This window comes from Leuresthes tenuis, unplaced genomic scaffold (genome assembly GCF_036924035.1).
Source record: "Leuresthes tenuis unplaced genomic scaffold, fLeuTen1.0.hap1 SCAF_5, whole genome shotgun sequence".
Lineage (NCBI taxonomy): Eukaryota > Metazoa > Chordata > Actinopteri > Atheriniformes > Atherinopsidae > Leuresthes > Leuresthes tenuis.
This window is the reverse complement of record NW_027325359.1, coordinates 7,459,907-7,479,618: the sequence shown is the minus strand read 5'-3', so window position 1 is coordinate 7,479,618 and position 19,712 is coordinate 7,459,907. Positions and strand designations below refer to the sequence as shown.

At 38.9% G+C, this 19,712-nt stretch overlaps 1 protein-coding gene across 1 annotated transcript; it reads left to right on the top strand.

Annotated features, from left to right (window-relative positions):
- The first annotated feature begins 1,537 nt into the window (after positions 1-1,537).
- Positions 1,538-19,322, top strand: hgfb (hepatocyte growth factor b). Its single transcript, XM_072385702.1, has 18 exons — positions 1,538-1,677; positions 3,001-3,160; positions 3,502-3,614; positions 4,237-4,351; positions 6,110-6,258; positions 7,964-8,084; positions 8,910-9,028; positions 11,685-11,850; positions 11,952-12,085; positions 13,057-13,150; positions 14,358-14,488; positions 15,365-15,397; positions 16,176-16,281; positions 16,777-16,851; positions 16,982-17,131; positions 17,236-17,342; positions 17,796-17,938; positions 18,394-19,322. Exons 1-18 carry the CDS (start codon positions 1,629-1,631, stop codon positions 18,571-18,573), a joined length of 2,145 nt encoding a protein of 714 aa, XP_072241803.1. The 5' UTR covers positions 1,538-1,628; the 3' UTR covers positions 18,574-19,322.
- Positions 19,323-19,712: the final 390 nt, after the last annotated feature.

Genomic DNA, 19,712 nt, shown 5'->3' with positions numbered 1-19,712 from the left:
TTTTTTAATGTTTGCGTGTGCACATTTAAGTAGAAAACAAAGAAAAAACTAGTCTGAATACAAGACTCATGTCTACAAGAGGCAGTGTTTTATAGTATGTCTACATAAATAAGGAAAGGTAGAAACAAGAAAGTTGTGCTCTGCTTTGGTGAAAGTCTCAGACTCATAGCTGATTGTTTATTATTGTAGTCTTCCCAGGAAGCCACAGGAGCATTACTCACTGAACCAAGGGAGAGGATAGAGATTGAGTATGTCTCCTCCTACATATTGAAGCATTTGTTCCGTTTTTTTTCACACATTGTTTGCTTGTAAAGAAACTACCAGGAATCCCCACACTACTTTAAAACTCAGTTTGCATTTTGATAACTAATCTAATATCTGTCCACTGTGCTGTCCATCAGACTTTCACTAGAGGATTGCAGTGGTGCAGGATGACTGCTGCATCAGAGATGCTTAAAAACAATTTGTTACAAATCAGCTAAATTTCGGACTATCACATAGTGACATCACTGTAAATGGAGATGTCACTTGGGAAATGAACTGGGTGTCTTGTTCTCGTTCACCCCCCACGCTGGTGAGTTAATTTCTTATCTGAGTCAGAGGGAAAATGTAAAGTAGCATAAACACCCCCAACCCCCCACCACCAATACACACCTCCAACTCACATACAGCAGCAGCAGTGTGTGTGTCAGCAGTGGAAAACTGAGTTTCCCCATTGATGACAAGTGGCTGCCAATATCTGTTTCTTTTAGCACCCTGCGTTGATTACTGAGCTTTGAAAAAAAACAGACAAGAAGACCCAACAGGATGATTGAGTGGAGGGCTGCTGTCAGACTGATTGAGATGTCAGGCTTCTTAACATATATCATTTTCAAAATGTTTGTTTGCTCATTTTACAGTTGAGTGCATTTATCATAATTGCACTTAAATATGAATTGAACTCTCTTGCATTTAATTGACTGATTAAAAAGGGTTTCCTGATGAACCACGAGCTAGATATTTGCCTAGATAATTTGATATTGCAGATTCAAGTTTTGTAGGTGTTCACATTACTTAATAAACCCCCCTTTTAAATCTAATTGGTTACATGTCACTCTAGAGTTATTTTAGGTTTAATAAAGAGTAGATAAGTCACGCAAATTAGATTGAATGTGATGTTGTACCTCCTTAATTAGTCATAAGTGTTGGTAATGATCCGAACACACAAATATGTAGAGCTTAACGACACAAAAAGACCCATCTTTTTGACACATGACCAACAAAAATATATAAGAGGGATGTGGAGACGATGTTGGCTATCAGTCATGCAAGTTAGCCAGTTAGAACTTCTAGAAAATTGCGTCATCGCGTGTGTTTGTGCGCGCGTGGAGAGTGCGTGTGTGAGAAATTCGGACAAAAAAGAGTTAAAGACGACAAACAGAACAATAAAAAGAAAGTAAAGGAAAATTACAGGAAATTTACACGCGCGCGCACAGAAGGACGTGGTGGTGGTGGTGGGGGGGGGGGGGGGGGTAGTACTTAGAGAGGAGACGCATCAGTGGTGGAAGCAACATCTCCTGGTTGCAGTGAGGCAGCACGGCAGGCAGCGTTTCCATTTGCTCCTCAAACTGTTGTAGTGTGACGGTGCGATGTGGATTTACAAGCTCATCTTCGGACTCTGCGTCGTTTCGTGCGGTGGTAAGTTTGTCAAACACTATTTAGTTCTATTTAGTAGATTGTTCCTTAACGTCATGACAGCTGCGTTACAGTCTTGTTTTTGCGCTCCGTAGGCAGGTTGTCAAACATGAGTTGATTCTGTTTTTATCGGCGTTACTTTATCACAGGCTTTGTGATTGATGTAATGTTCCTCACCTATTACATTCTATAGTCTTAGTGTTACCTGTCCGACTCCTTATTGGAAATGTATGTTTAAATAATGCTGTTATAAATATAAAACTGGGTAGATTAAGTATTTTATTATGATAATTGTGTTTTCTTACGGAAATCACGTAGAGATTAGTTAATGTACATCGATGAAAAAAATTAAAAAGACATCCTTAACTCTTGTTGTTCAATCTCTAGAGCGAATTATACAAGCCTTGGGACACGAAAGTCTTACCTAAGTGAATAACGGATGGCATAAAAAAAAGCCATGATAAAGTAGGGTAAACACTAACCCACCATCCCACAAAATGTCCCATTAAAATGTGTTGTTTAATCATCCTGCAGCTGTAACATAGTGGGACTTTATTGGCTCAATTCTCCATTTGGCAATCAGAAAGATAGTTAGAAAGTTACAGATGGGACAGACAAGAGCTACTGGTCCCCTGCAATCCTCAGCCTTCTCACCTCATCAGAAAGCATCCTAATACTCAGTGTGAAAGTAACGCTGATGTTAGATGTCCTTGCAATGATCATTCCAATGAAAGAATAAAAAATCCAGCTCATACCACACCATCACCAAATTCAACCAGTTCTGCTAATTATGACTGTGGAAAGAAAGAAAACATTTAAATGAACTGAAGGGACAGACTGCTGAAAACTGTAAGGAGGGAATGAAGGAGGCAATGTGAGATTTCTCTGTAACTCTGAGTTGCTCTGATTTTGAAAAGATGCAGATAAGCTGCTAACAACAGTAGAAACACACATAGTTCTGTCATAGTCACAGCAGACTGACTCACATTTTGTAAAGCAGGAGTTCAATGTTTGTCTTGGCAGCATATCCACATTGCCTCTTAAACCATAGAAAGGGTCTGCTGCATTTGACTACATCTTCAAAGATAATGTCAATAGCAATCAAAAGCCAAATACCAATTATAACTGCAATTAATTGAATTGGAAATAGGGGGAGAGAATAAAACAAAATCACGCTGCATTGTCTTCAGAGTTGTACATTTTATAGTTGTAAGCCTTATGGTGTCTTACGTGTGCAAAAAGTAGAGATGACTGTCAGCTGAGCATCAAAAATGTCCAATTAATGTTGGTGAATTGTTATGATCATGTGATGTTACTGTGCATCAGAGAGCAAAAGAAATGCACTGCAGGACTACCAGAAATCTGATGGAATCCAGCTGGTTGCATTGTCTTCTGAGGCCTCCCACCTGACCAAAAGCAAGAAGATGAGCTTATCCAGGTGTGCCATTGCCTGCAGCCGCAACAGGAAAATCCCCTTCACCTGCAGGTTTGTCTACTATGATAGTTTCATAACTCGTTCACCTCTGGAGTTTATATGTTTTTATTTTAAAATGATGCTTAATTTTGGAACATGGTAGAGTAACTGTCCCAGAATGTCTGTCAAATTCTAAGGTCTGTCAAGTGTGAAGGAGTTGTTTGCTCCATATTTTTTATTTTTTTTATCAAGCCTAATAACTATAATTACATTTCTTATTTATATGCTTTTGCATAGACTACTGTAACACCTGCGTTAATTGGCCTTGGCTACATTTTACTTTAAGAAATCAAAGACAATTATTGATTATAATGGCCACTCTTCCCTTTTTTCTGTCCCCTTTCCTTTCCTAGAGCGTTCGTCTATGATCATAACAACAGGAAATGCCAGTGGCTTTCATTCAACAGGAACTCACCAGGAGCTCAAAGCCATCAGAATGTCAACTGCGAGCTCTATCAGAAGAAAGGTGCCCTCTGCTGTTCCTCCTTTCCTCACTGCTAGCTGACACTAAACTAGTATCTCCTCATGTTATCATGTCTGTCCATCAAGACAGAAAATGTTTCCACAGAGTTTTGCTTCCAATTTTGAGTTGCAGTCTTTATTGTGTCAGGATATGGTTGGAGAATTTGATTACTTTATTGATTCCTGTTTATTGAGATTGACTTTATTGTTGTAACGATGCCGACCCTCAGGGGAAAGACAAGGAAGGGCAAGGATCATTGTAGTGTTTATTGTGCTACAGCACGTTATGGTTAATTTTCTGTCATTAAGCAGTGTTTGTGTAAACACTGGAAATTTCCGCCCCATCTCAGTCTGACTGACCACAAGGGTGAGCATGCAGGCTGAGTAACGGATTTTACTGAATACAGATACCCGTGATTAGGAAAACAGATTTGACTTTTGGCAACGTCATGTTCTTGTTAAGCGGAGCATTCTTACTCCTCGTCTCTGTTTTCTTCATCATCTGCACTAGCTTTGTGTAAAAACACTGCGGTCAGCCTGTTAACTCATCACACTTTTCGATACTCTATTACTGTCTTTTTACCTGAATGACACTATCTTTCTCTCTGACTACCTTTTTATTTCAGATTATGTAAGGGAATGCATTGTGGGGACCGGTCAGAGCTACAGGGGCCGGAGGTCGGAGACAGTGAGTGAGATCCGCTGCCAGGACTGGGCCTCTAATATTCCTCATGAACACAAGTAAGAATTTAATGTACTTTTCACCTCGGCGTCAAACAGCATAGTGTTATAAGCTGCTGTTAATGTTAGTGTTGGCCTGTGAGAGATCCAATTAGTTGGTAGCTAGAGGCTAGTCTGTATGTGTGTGTATGAGTATGATATATTAGGGGTTGATTAGACTCCCGAGAGCAGTCATTCATCTGAACTGACCTCATTGTAACGTTTTTAAGAGTCACACATCATTTCCTGCAGTGGCCACTCTGTTTATCTAGGTGTGTGTGTGGGCATGTGTGTGTTTTACTGGAAGGATCATATCTTCTATGTAACTTTGGCTTAGTGCAGGGTACATCCCCCAGCTAACTTCACAAATAAAGCAATTTTTTTCAATATGCCGGTATAGCCTCTTGATTAACAGTATCTGCTACTCAGTAGGACAATGTTTTGAACAAAAAGATGAAAGTTAATGATCGTGAAAGTGAAATTAGCATAGATTTCTTGTATTTGCCTTGTAATCAACAGTGTAAATTTTGCTGTCTGAAGAATAACAACATATGTCACAAATATTTTTTTTTTTTGCTCAGTACTATTAGATATACTGTATTTTAATAGGACATGCAATTTAGTTAAAGGTAGCCACAGGCATTCCTTTTAAACAGCTCATATAATTTTGCTACAAAGGGGATAAATAGGATGGAAAAACACTGAGGAGAACTGAGGTGGACTTACAATAAAAAAAGCTGCAGTTTTGCTACAAGCTTGTTATCTTGGCATCTTTTTTTTTGTTTTCTTCTTATTTCGAACCTATTTTGTGTTAAATTTGGCTTTGCTTCAATCACTGTCATATGATATTTCTATATGAATGAGGTAATACATTTATTTATCCTGTAATAATAATAATAGTAAAAAAAAAAAAAAACTCACAATATATAGTTTGATTTTCCCAAGAAGACATAAAAACCAAAAAGTTGTCTCTCTTGTCCTCAGAGGTATTAAATTAAATTACTTTTAAAGCCTTTGTGGTGAGTTGTTGCAGCAGGCAAATGAAAGTCAGCAGTTTGTGTTTGTACCTCCACTGAACCTGCTTTATCAGAATGCTATTAATGTATCTACAAATCAGGTAATTAAAACCAGGCACTTTGTCAGTCATCTTATTGGCATAGGAAACTTTGACTCAAACACACGATGACACACATAAGAACAAATTATGTTTTATCAGTGAAAGGTTGCCCTTCGTTTTTTTGCCTGCCTTGGACTGATTTTCTCATTTTCTTACCCGTCATTGCCCACTCCTGGAAGATGAACTTCTCATAACTTTATCATTTCATCAACACAGAAAAATACAGCTTGACTCAAAAAATACACTCAATGTGTCCATCAACTCAACTGGTGACCACAGCCATGTGCTTGCCTGATGTACAAGATATGAGTCATTCGTGTCAGCGTGTTTATACTACACTCAGAACAGGCCTCATAGGAAACCTTGTTTTAATGTTTTTTCTCTGATCGAATATATTGTGACATTCATGACTCAGGCCATAAATATGGCTGGTTACTGGTTACAATTGTTGATCTTTTCTGGTCTTGTTTGCAGGGAGTTTTCAGCTTTGCAACAGTTTTCTTGCAATTGTATTTCTGGCAGAGATTAAGGAAATTCAACATAAACTACCGGAAAGGCTGTAGTGTTTGTCAAAAACACTGTGCTCTGCTTGTGAGACCATTTTTGGTAACTGGTTTCATGACATGTGTTTGTTTGTTTAACTGCCACTTTGCTTCCAATAGATTCATGTCTAAGAGGTTTAGGAAAAACGACCTAAGAGAAAACTACTGCCGCAACCCAGATAACTCCACTGTGGGTCCATGGTGCTTTACCACTGACCCCAGGCCACACCTCAGACACCAGGAGTGCGGTATACCACAGTGTTCACAGGGTAGGTTACAAGCACACACAACATATGCGTGCATGTGAACATTCATCTTGAAATAATACCCATTCCATGTTGTAAATTGTTTCACCAATTTAAGCACGTCGGTCTGAAATGAGCTGCAGCAAATTAGGCAGTCATATACTTGGACTAAGCAGCTTTCGTTCTAACTGAGGTCCACTGCACATCTGGGTTGTATGTGTGTGGGTGCACAGATTTTCTTTATTGGCTGAGGCCAGCTGCAGTTGTTTCCAGGTGTGTGGTTCAGTTTTAGCTGTCTTTTCTCATTCCATCAGGACAAAATTTTTGTAAATGGTTTGAACCTCAAAAATGAGCTTTCTGAGTGATAAAGAATATTAATCCCCCTGTTGTCTCATCTACATAAATTTCCAGCCATTATGTCCATCCCTGTGGCGCACATGTGGTTGTGATGAAAGGAAATCTCTCTCTCACTGTGTCTCAGCCTCTATGTTATATCACACAATGTTACTGTCAGGCACTGAAGTCTTCCTGAAGGAGGGGATGATAATAACCTCTGTTATCTAATCCCTTGGGATTCATGCTGTCAGAAGGGTTGTTTCCCCAGCATGCATGACACGGGATCACTTTAATGAAGAACCAGGTTGTGGTTCGATAAGACAAAATGGGATAGCCTCTTGTTCTCCCACTCACATATGGTGTCCCACTGGGTTATTGTGCTTTGTGCAACAAAGATAATGACATTTTCTTTTTATAGAGAGCCTGTGCTCTATGAGAAGAAAATGACCGGAGGGATATCTGCAAAAATTAACTTGCACTAATAGGAAACATACACGTACACAAACATGGTGTGTAAAAGCTACACACGCAGCCAGTTGTCTTAAATGTGTTGTGTAATGACAGAGGTGGATTCAAAAACATCTGTTTTTAATCAGCATCCTCTTTGCTGTTTACACTAGACAGTGCGTACTACTCACCACACAGCAAATGGTGCCCTCTCGTCAAAGATTGTTGTCCTCATTTAAATGCATTAAAAATTTGAGAGCGCAATGACTAAAATGAAGCTCTGATAAGTAATAAGGTGCCTATTTTGGTGGAATTGTGTAAAGTGGGCTGCAGTGGTTAAACTGTTGCATCAAAGCAAGAGGTTTCACATGTGTTCGTCAGCCTCTGTGGAGTTTGCATGTTCTCTCTGTGCCAGAGTAAGCTTTCTCCAGATCACATACAAGTGTTTTGCTTCGACAAGCAACGGCTATATTTCTCAACAGAATGGTTATAATGCCAAGGTGGAATTAATTTATGTAGCACATTTAAAAACAAGAGCACTTTACCAAAGTGCCTTACAGTCAACTAGGTTCAATTCTCTATATAAACACAATAAATAGAATAAAGGGAAAGATGAATAAAATTCAGTGAAAGCTCAACTGAATACAAATGATCTATTAAAGTGTGATATGCTATATGAGTTGAAAGTAAGCCAAGTAGAAATATATCTGCAGTCTGAGCAGTGTGTATATAAAGAGATAAACAGTTCCACAGACCACTGCAAAAGGCTCCAGTACAATGTTGTGAGTGCATTTAAAACTTTAAGAAATAGAATTTTCATGCAGAAAAGCTGAGCTGTTATTTGTTAAAAGACAAGCTTGTGTAATGGGTCTAATTTTAACTTTTGGATATTTTAATTGAGATTTTTTTTTTAATTTTGTGTTACATTTGTTTCATTGCTGTGTAGTTGAGTGTATAAACTGTAATGGGGAAGATTACAGAGGACCTATGGACCACACAGAAAGTGGAAAAGAATGCCAGCGGTGGGACCTGAGTAAACCACACAAACACCTGTACCATCCCAAGAGGTGACCTTTCCACCCACACATAGAAAAGTACTCACATGTGTCTGCATCTCACAGAATTGTGCATGCTCAGTCACACGTAAGCGCATTACTTAGAGCATATAACAGCAAAAAGCTGTACTTATTGAAATAATTGGTTCATACAACTATTTCATGCGACTGTAGCACACTTAACTCTGGAGATGAAGTGATTTTGAATGAATCAGTGAACATTTTTCCCAAAGGAATGCCTTGAGAAACCAGTATGTAACTCTGTTTTTAACAGTTGTGTGCTGGGAAAAGCCTTGATTTTTGATTAAGAGAGGCTGTGTGCTTATATTATCTTAATTTGTGTCTGTATGTGCACATCAGCTTTGAGTGTCTGTAACAAGACTATTACAGCTAGTTGGGTGGCAGGTGGTCTAGATTAGCAGGGACTCGTTAACACATCCTTAATCATCCCACTGTTTGTGTAAACCAGGTCCCAGACTGCTCACAGCTCTAATGTAATGAGAGGTATCCACAGCATGATGCTGTATGTCCACAGGCTGCAGGCCTGAGGGGATATGAACTTTGGGATGACTTACTGTTGAACACCTGTAGTTGTGAAACTTATTATCCTCTACACTCCCATGAGGAGATTCACAGATGGAGTCTATGCACCATTACAGTTATTAATGTTTCAGCTGCATTGAATTGTCTCTCAACTCTTACTCTGCTCACAGTTCAGGAAGATGTTGGATGTTAGATGTCATTGCTCAGCAATGTTGTTTTGTACCATGCCTCTTAGTGATATGCAGGTCTTGTAGAGATATTAATCGAAGTAGTCTCTCTGCACTTTCGTATTAGCTATCCTGACAAAGGCCTAGATGACAACTACTGTCGGAACCCAGATGGACGCCACAGACCCTGGTGCTTTACCACAGACCCAAACACACCCTGGGAGTACTGCAACATCAAAGTCTGCGGTAAGGATATATGCTTGTTTGTTTGTGTGTGGTTGTGTACATTAGCATTAGTCAAGTGTGCCAAGTCAAAAACTATGTATGATGGAGAGTGGGTGTGTTTGTGTTCCCCGTGGAGTATGACTGACATAATTCACAACTTAATTTATCCTTCATTTACCTCTCCCCTTCCTTTTATTGGTTGATGCTATGGAGCATACACATGTACACAGATGCAGAGTTCCCCTCTTGGGTTGGGCTCTCTGTTATGTCTTCTCTAATAGCCAGAATGTTTATTTTTCTCAGCGCCAGTCGTCTGCTGTTTATTGTTCTATGCCAGCTCTTACATGTGGTAGTCAAACTACACAGAGCTCAGTTACTGGTCCACTTTAACCTCGTGCAACACAAAGACACAACACTAGGGTCACATACACTACAAGCAGATCACTTTCATCACACCTCTTATGCTTAATGTAAGTGCTGCTGTTGATATATAAGAGCAGGTCTTTGTACTTGTACTGATGCAGCAGATACTTCATTTGTATATGACTGTGCAATCAGAGACAAGCCATTGCAGTCTTCAGGAACAGAATACAGAGAGGGAACTGGTGGTATTCTTGGATCTAGCTTCTTTCTCTCAAGTCTGTGACTGGCCTGCTTGTTTGCAACAATCATCAGCAGCCCTGGCACCATGTTTACTAGATGGCAGTCCTCCATATGGACCCAGTGATTCACTGTTCTGCTCTGTTTTCTCTCCTCTAAAAATCGCCCTCCGCCCTGTGCTCTGTAGCCTTGTCTTCTCTTTGATATGGATTTTTTGGTAAGAGACCAAGTTTACGACCCAGTTAGTTTTAATGAAAACAAGGCAGGGAGGACAAAGCAACAGACAGAGAAACAGAGACGTGCTCCATTGACAAAACTCCCTCTTTTGTTTATGGTCAAACTAGTACGGATCTATTTTTAGACATATTGTAGGGGCAGAAAAAGGTTGTTTTAGAGACTTGAAGATCTGCAGCTTGAAACCTTTTTTGGATGCAGCCATGTACAATGATCAGGCTAACAATGTTCCATTAGTTGTCTGTAATGAGCTGCCCTTCTATGACAAAATGGAGAGCAAATAAGATTCCCTGCCTTATTCATTTCCAACACTTTTTAAGGATAGTCTCACTAAACCCATAGAGGGAGCTATTCTGTTGAAACCAGATATTGTTGCTGCTTAGTCATTCATCAGTCAGTGGCACCACCATACAGAATATTTCCTTGGTGCTTAAACCCTGAATATGAATTTATTTTTAAAATAAAAAAGTAAATGTTTGTAGCTCTCATATTAACAAAAAACCTTAGGTTGAGGACACAGTGGAACTTGTGTGCCAACTGATTTGGCTGCAGCCAGAGCAAATAGTTTCTTACAGGCTGAACCATTTGGTGTTGACAGCTCAGAGTTAACATACTGCATAACAAACTGGTGTATGAATTAAGTCCAAAGGAAACAGTTTCACCCCAAAAAAGTCCTGGCTTGAGGGGAAGTACTTTCTGAAGGATCAAGAACTTTGAGGATGGACATTGTAGCACTGAATAGTGTTGTGTAATCAAGCGGAATAGATTTCATCACTCCATGTTTAAACGCTCAACATGTTAAGCCCACAACTGCAAGCACTTTTGTTTTGTTTGAAGTTTGTGGCCAGCAGCAATCAGGAGATCCACACTCAGTTGTCAATTTGCAGGGGATTACATTCAAAAGAAATGTGAGAATGTCACACGTTGGTATGTTTAATTTACTTAATCTTTCCGGCTCTGCTGCAGAAATGCTAATCACAATGTGCCAGAGGAGCTTTTACTCCTGTGAAAAGTTGGGGAACTCCTGGTGTAAAAAATACTTATGTAATGTATTTGCAAATGGAAGTCAAATGTAACTATGCATTGTTTTTTAGGACAATAAGAATACAAATTCATAATAGATAATCCATTTTATCGTTATACATAATTTCTGTTAAATTGTGCTATGAGTTCTTTCTGAGTAAACGACAGCATAAATTAGCAAGTTAATCAACTTCAAATACTTTACTGTTTTGGGACAATCTCATATAAAAAACATATAGAGTCTGGACACTCTTTTTCTGTTTTCCTTTTCATTTATTTAGAGTTTGTATACTTAAAAAAATATAAGCTTACAATATGACTTCTTTTTTAAATCTAAGGAGTATCTCCTGCTGGCCATTAGATAGAATGCATTTTCAAGACACTTAACACTGTAAGAAGACACTGCTTGACTTAAATTGTGAAACCCATATCCATCATACAGTCTACGGTTGAAATGTTCATGCTTGAATGTTTTAACTGTAATACCAGATGTTTTAGAGCCTTAATTGCTACATTTCCAATCAAGAAAGAAAATTGTACTTTTATTCAATAATATCATCAATATATAGTAGTTTTTCATTTGGTGTTATGAATCTGTTGTGGGACTTTCCACTTGCAAATGTGGAGTCACTGAGGCAGAAAAACAACACCAAAGACTCCCAGAACAAGCCAGCATCACTGATCGACTGATTAACACTGATTAATTCAGATAGTTTAAATTTATACTCTTAATGTTGGTTTTCACAACAAAATATGAGTGAATACACATTACCTGTTTTTACCTTGACTTATAAACTTGATCTTCTCTGTTCTCTCACAGAAACACCTCCTAAAAGTAATGTGGTAGAAACAATGCATTGTTACCAGGGAAGAGGCGAGGGTTATAGGGGGACGGTGGACATGACGCACACTGGATTTACCTGCCAACGCTGGGATTCTCAGTATCCCCACAACCACACATTCATACCTCAAGCCTACCCATGCAAGTGAGTCTGAAACTCACATTAGAAAACCCTCCATTCACTCACCCGCTAGTGTGCTGTTACATTTGAGCAGATTACAAGAAGAGTTTCTCTGTGTTTTCCAGGGACCTGAGAGAGAACTACTGCCGGAATCCAGATGGTCAAGAATTCCCCTGGTGCTTCACTACAGACCCGAGGGTCCGCACAATGGTCTGCACCAATATCCCTCAGTGCGGCACCCAAAACAGTCCTGTCAGTGGTAAGAGATCTAGCAGCTTTTGAAACTGACAGCGACATGGGAAAAGCTGATTTTATCTTCATCCAAAGCAAATAAGTATTTGATATTTTTATACTTTGTGGACTGGCAAATTCATGTTAGACCCTACAACCTCACATATTGGTACGCAACCATTTATTCTCCATCCCCATGGAAAACTATAGCCCTACAGGACTGTGGGAAGAACTGACGACCACATCTCACATAAATAAAATCTGACAGCAGCTAAGGATGGTCTGGTCTCACTGGAGAGTGAAAGATGGGGTTGAAGGATTAGAGTTGGTTCAGAGTCTTTCTGGGGTAGCAAAAGATTTTAAATGGAAAGATGTAGATCTATGGCTGATTACACAAATTCAAATTTCCCAAGGGATTTTAGGAATATTTCTTAGAGATTGCGTGGCCTCACATTGGGATTATAAACCCACTCTGGGGTCGTTTTGTGGTGAACCCTCGAGGACTGACCACATTCCTACACAAAAATTAAACGCAAGATGACAGGCAGCTTCAATGACTTATTTATGACCTATGTTTTTCTAAGGCGTCATTGTGGATTCATTTTGTGTTCCCAGCTTTGCCTGTTCTAGATCCAGTCACAACTATGATAGCTCAACTAAAGGATGTTCATATTATTAAGTTCATAGAATATTTGGTCATTTCTAACTTTTGATCATTTTTAGTTTAACAGTATGATATATACAGTAGGGCTCAACTGATTATCACTTTTGCTTTTCAACATTTTTCCCATTACTGATATAGTTCACTGCCACCGTAATAAAGCTCTTTGTCGGAGCTCCAAATTTTGATGGCAATATTTAGAAATGCATTAAAGTATGAGACATCAGTAGCAACCCTAAAAAAAACCACATAATTGACTTTTGAATGTTTCTTGTATGTGGAGTGAATGTCTAGATTACCTGTTTGATTTTTTTTCTCTCTTTTGTGTCCAAATCCAGACTGCTATGAAGGCTTTGGAGAGAATTACCAAGGGGAGCAGTCAATGACGAGATCAAACCTGCCCTGTGCTCCCTGGAGAGACCACAGCAACAGGTCGGCCCACTGGATCCTTGCTACTTCCTAGCCTATAACTTTTCCAAACTCTATGATGTGAAAAACAGACCCGCATCCTGATAAATCGCAGACATGGGCCTCTGTCTAAAATAGAGATCAAGATGTCACACAGATCTACAACATGTTAACCATCTTAGCTTAACGAAATGTAGAAGATTTGAACAGCTCAGCTGAATCAGAGCAAACCTCTGATAATGAGCAGAAAACTTTTATTAAACATTTAATGACTTTTAACCGGACAGAGAATGCTTGCTTGGGTTACATACATGTCCACGACAGTCCCATTGTGCAGGAAAATATGTCCGTGTTGCCAAAAACCTGTGTTGTGTAAAAACCTGAGACACAGAGGTAACGCATGTAGGCACCTTATTTTGACCTTTACTTAACTCTTATTGTTGTTAGCGGATCATGTTGAGCCTCTTGGTTTCAGGAGGACAAAACAGCTCCTGTAGGTACCATGACTAGTTTCTCCAGCATCACCTAATGCCCAGCAAAGTATATCCCTGAAGATGACCTAACTCAGCTGGAATGACTCCAAGTGATAACTTGGTTGGGGAATATACACTTCCTCCTCACCTCTGACCTCAAACCCTTCATTTGCAGGAACACATCAAAGCCACTCAGCTCCACCGCTTGGCTCCTACCCATGGGTCAAAAGTCAGGGTCATGGAGCCTCACTGAGTCAGTGAGAGCTGGCTGTGCAGGAAATATAACACATATAAACACAGATTTGAACCTCTGGGTCACTGTGATTTGAAACCCCTCTCTCGAGTCTCATCTTTTCATTATATTTTTCCACCCTATTAGTTGACGAATTTAGTCTCAGAAAGAATTTCTGTTTTGGTTTTAAAAACCTTTTGAGAAGGCACTACACCATACTCGTAATATGTGAATGTAGGTGTATTTATGCCATATTAGGGAGAAATTCCTTTGCAAATCACCTTCTTATCTTGTCTTGAGGGAAAAAACCTGCACAGCTGTGTGGTTTGACTGTCCAGATCTTATCTGGTTAAATACATTCAGCTTGTAATTCTGGTAATAAAGTGCCAGAAAATCTTTTACTTTCAGCAAGTGCCAAATTTTCTGCTTAAAATGAGGGGAAAAATCCTTTTGTTTTGAACATTGTCTTTGGGGCTTACTGAATGTTGATAGTTATGAGTTTTTTTGTGTTTATGTGTTCATCCAGTGGTGAGAGGGGCATGCTGATTGCTAGCCTGGAGGGAAACTACTGCAGAAATCCTGATAAAGACAAACATGGTCCCTGGTGTTTCACTAATAATTCTGCGATTCGCTGGGACTACTGCAACATATCACCTTGTAAGTGCCTGGATGTGTGTACATGTAATACCTTCAGATATGTACAATTAAAGTGCAGAGACATAATAAGAAAACAGTTTGTTACATTGTGAGAAAATTAAGGTTTGTCATGCTTGTAGATGAAGGACTGCACCAGAATATTTTTGTTTTCTCTCTGAGTGGTTACACACACAAACACACACTTTAATTGCAGTGTTATCAACACTCACAGATTAGTGTATGTCAGAGAAAATCCACAATTAATGCGGCTGTGTTCCCCTGGCTAATAATTATTATTTATTTTACACATTTCTAATTAGCTGTAGAAACGACAGAACAGTAAGCTACTAAGCAACCACGGAGGAAAAAATATGTTCGGTTTAATTTTTGATACTGTCTTGTATCTTGTCACACCTTGATTATAGCTTAATAGGTAGAGAAGATATGGTTATTTTTTATTTTCATGCCATAAAGAAATCCACAAAAGTAGGTCTGAAACCATGATACTATTGAAGTGGATGTACAAACCATAAATAGCTGTTGATTATCAAGCTTTTTAACATGTAAAAGTCCATCCATCAGCAACTCCCACTTTATTCCAATGAGGGAGGCATTGTTGAGCCCATCTGACTCTCTTTATCACCAGTCTTTCACAGGACTAATATAAGCTGCTTCCACACATGCTCCGAGTCCCCCAATGTTCTAGCCCCCCCCCCATTTCCTGACTAAAATCTCTGAATAAAACATGTCATCGGATGAACTTGTCAGCAAACATTCTGTAGCATTTGCAATTTTAAATTTGTCCTTTCTACTGACTTGAATGCTGCTTTCCACTCACTCTCTGTGAATGTGGATATGTACAGATGCATGTAATACTCATGTCACTATTCTCTGCAGGTGATTCTTCAGAGAACACCATTCTAACTGAGGGTGAGTGAGTCTCTCTTTGCAAGTGGCAGAGCTGCTGATCTGCATTTGATAGTTTTGAAGGCAGAGTAGAGTCTGTTTACTTTTTTCCTGTTTGATGGGGTTCTTTTTATGTCCAGCTATCATATTACATGACACAGGACATTATGTAGTTGTGATGACATCTGTTTCCATGTAAGTGTGTTTGTGTGTCATTATGGGGAACCAAAACCTGACAGAGCATGAAGTTGGGAGGACTTCCTTTAAATGTGGTGACCAAATTACACGTTGGAATTAGGTTAAGGTCAGACTTAGGGTAAGCCGGTTAGGCATTCAATTGTGATGGTGAAGAATAGGCAAAGGAGATAAAAAAAAAATGCTTCATGTCAATGGAATGTCCCCGTGAAGACACAGAAACAAACGTGTGGATATGTGTGTGTGTTGGTCTCTACGTGTGACTTGTTCTCTACATAATATCTGAGGATGAATCCCCTGCTCTTGACACATAAAGTTCAAATTACACCCATGTGTTCTGTAACCTGAATATAATTACCTTAATTATTGGTCCCATCAGCATAACTGCTTATATTTTATAAATAATGGTGATTACAGTGGATCATTAAGCAGCCAAAGTGCCTCTTGTATTGCGACTGTGTAAACAATATTTCAACATTAACAATTGTGCGTCTGTACCTCTGAATACATATTTATGGCTCTGAATTAGATTTAAATCTTTACTCGATGAAATGAGATTAATTAAAAAATACTGAATGTATATCTGGATGTGTTTCTGCTTTTCTAGTTGAGTCGTCCACTGTGGGATGTTTTGTCCATAAAAGACCCAGGATTGTGGGAGGGGGTCGAGTTGGAATCTCAGACGGCAGCTGGATGGTCAGCATACAGAAAGGGTAGAGCATTTACATTCTGCACATTGTCCTCCAACACTGAAGATAAACAATAGATTATTCTGTCTAGCTGGAACTTTCACTTCTTTGCTTTTTCCTCTTTTCTCTTTCTACATCTGCTTCACATTTTGTAAGCCAAATAAAGTCTCTGTGGTTTTATTATGGTTTCCTTAATGTCACACATTTGATTTAAAAAACAACAACTTTCTTCCTCAAGCAGTGGAATGTTTTCAGATAAAAATAACTATGTACTCTGCAACTGATATAAATTGTATAGCCCCAACCACCCTACAGTACAGATTATTGTGTGATTGGATTTTATAACTACTGTTATCATTATATTTTATTGACTGTTATAATAGTCCATCTGTCTCTGCCTCTAAATCTACAAGAACTAGGGATCAACTGGTTTTCTTTAGATTTTCAGAATACATATAACAATGATATAGATGCTGATCTTTCACTTTAGTCCATCATGTGCCTTTTGTGTTTTACCAGATCTGTTCATTGGTGCGGTGGTTCACTGATACGAGAGGAGTGGGTGCTTACTGACAGACAGTGCTTCTCCTCCTGGTAATTTCAGTTCTTGCTGTCTGTGTCAGTGAGTTTTTGCTCAAATCTTGAGTAGCCTGTTCAAGCGTTATAGTCCAGATATATTTATCTTGTTCCATGTGAAATTATTATATCTTTTGTGTCTGTTCAGTGTTCCAGACCTCAGTGAGTATCGGGTGTGGCTAGGAGTCTCTGACATTCGAGAGGGTCCTCCTGACTGGTCCAAGGGACAAGAAGTCAGCATAGCTCATGTGATATGTGGCCCTGATGGCTCCAATCTAGCCCTCCTAAGGCTGTCTAAGTGAGTGTCTGGGAATGCATTCTCAAAGATATATCGATATACATTTCTGCCTGTGTAATATTGATGATTTTTTTGTTCTTCATGTGTTCATTTAATATGTCCAGGCCTGCCCTTCCTGCAGACAATGTCCATACGATTCAGCTTCCTTTGGCTGGATGCTCCATCCCAGAGGGAACAATATGTAAAATGTATGGATGGGGGGAGACAAAAGGTACCAATATTCTGTGCTGTACACTTACTACAGCTGTTTTAAACCTACTCTCTACGTCTCATAAATTTGCAGTGTTGTGGCTTTCATATTGCATTTCTCATATAGCACTCATGCATTATTCTATCCTCTTTGTTTTAATGATATATAGTGGAGAAGAAAAAGTATATTATAAAACAGTTCTGACTTTAATAACAGCACACTGTAAAATTTAATATGCCAACCCTATTTCAGTTCTGCTTGTTAGGTGGTTTGATTTACAGGCAGAATTAAAGTAGACTAATGGTTTTTAATAAAAGCAGAAATTTGCCATTATTCTTGTATGAAGATTTCATTCAGTGTGGAATATATATATAATATATTCGCCAAAAACCAAGAACAAATGTTCTGTGGTGGAATTTGAATTATACATGTTGGAGAACACATGTGATAATATGTAACTTTCATTGGTTTCAGGCACTGGCCATGATGACGTGCTAAAGGCCGTGGACCTGCCCATTGTCAGTAATGACAGGTGTATAGAGATGCATCGAAGGAACCTTCACATCACCAACACCAATATCTGTGCTGGGGGGAAGAGGAATGAAGGAGTGTGTGAGGTATGCTGTCATGAATTCTCCATACTGTTTATTGTTTGTGTTATTTTCTCAGTGAGCTCTTTTACAATTTAAATATGAAGCCAAATGTGTGTTACAATATCGCCTGCCTTCAGTCCATGAATAGGCCTTAAACCTGAAGAAAGAGACTTGATTCAACACAATACTTTCAAAGCCCAGTTTGATCTAAATCTCAAACAAATGTTATTCAAATCCATGGGCTTAGTATTCAATCTGTTGTAAATAGAGCAGCTGGAGACTGTTGAGCTAAATTTCATCAGCTATCAAAGCCATTTGTGGTTTCCAACTAAGATCTGCCCATGATGGTACCGTCTGTCACTGAGCATGTTGAAATCCTTTTTGTTTCCAGTTATCACTGTCAAAAGTTTCAACAGTAATGTTAGCCATTTCTCAACTGCTGACGCAGAGAAACATGCTATGTGTTTTTTCTTCTACAGAGGGATTATGGCGGCCCGCTTGTGTGTCAGGATGGTGACATTAGAGTTATTGTTGGTGTAAGTGTCCATGGCAGAGGCTGTGCTCGGGCCAACCAGCCTGCCATCTTCATTAATGTACCCTTCTACGCACAGTGGATCTACAAGGTCTTTCGATACTACCCCAACCCTGATATTGTCTAGAGACTAAAACAAAAATAATTTACAATCAGGGGAGTAAATCAAAAATACAGCTCGTCTTCTTTAACTCCAGTGTGGCACTCAGGACACCTGGTTTCTATGTTTGTACACCTTTGTGGCCAATGGATGAAGGTCTGAGGACATTAATCATTGGAAGAGCATGGAAAATCATTTTACCAATTCTACTGTAAGAATCATTGATGGTGACTATGAAGACAAAATTTGTAACTTTGTTCATATATGTTCATATGAATTTGTTCATATCTGATCAACCGAGATTTAAGACAAAGTGTGCAACAGTTTTTTGCTTTATTTTTAAACTGGACACACAAAAAATGCATAAAGGAATGTAATTTTAAGGTATTTTGTGGTCATGATTGTCAAGCACAATAACTTAGTTTGACTCCCATCCCATTCATAGATGTTTTACAGTCATTTTCACTTTGAAACGGTAGTTTTGTTTCAGTCACTGTTTGACAGGGTTTCTACTTTAAAAAAGTGTTTACAGTTGGGAAAACATGATGGTTTGCATTAAAAACGACACAGTAATAACAGCTTTTGTGCCCAAAAACAACTTTTTATGCTTTGTGGCTATTTCACATTTAGCCGTGAGACTGGGTTGCTTAGGCGTGCAGTTGGAAATGAACCACTTGAGCAACTAGCAAGGAAAATGTTTCACTTCAAGTTGAATATTGCATAAAATAAGAAGGCTGTCTTTGATTGAATTAAGAACAATAAATAATTGATTTTCATTAATTTCCTAATTTTCCAACAAAAACGTGTGTATGTGAATACTCTTGATTCCTGGCATTACTTGAATGATTTGAACACCAAAAGCAGTGGTTCATCAGCTCCCTTTGTACCCTTAAGAGTACTCCCTTAGAGTATATCAGCGAGCCACTTAGCCAACTATCCAGAGGTAGGGAAATGTTAAGGGCACTCTTAACAAGCTCCATACATCTCCTGGGGCTTAAAAAAGTGGTCCTCAATGTAAATAATGTTTATTGAGTGTGTTTGTGACACTCTGAATCTAATTTAGGTCTTATAGATCTATGACAGGAGATCATGAATGGTGTTGGAAAGCAAATGAAATGAAGTGTGTTTTCACGATTCTGTCTTTCAGTCAAGTTTCTGTCTTGTAA

Coding starts and splice junctions, on each gene's coding strand:
- hgfb (XM_072385702.1), top strand. CDS start 1,629: ATGTGGATTTACAAGCTCATCTTCGGACTCTGCGTCGTTTCGTGCGGT. Junction 3,161..3,501: donor AAAATCCCCTTCACCTGCAG/GTTTGTCTACTA, acceptor TTCCTTTCCTAG/AGCGTTCGTCTATGATCATA. Junction 3,615..4,236: donor CGAGCTCTATCAGAAGAAAG/GTGCCCTCTGCT, acceptor TTTTTATTTCAG/ATTATGTAAGGGAATGCATT.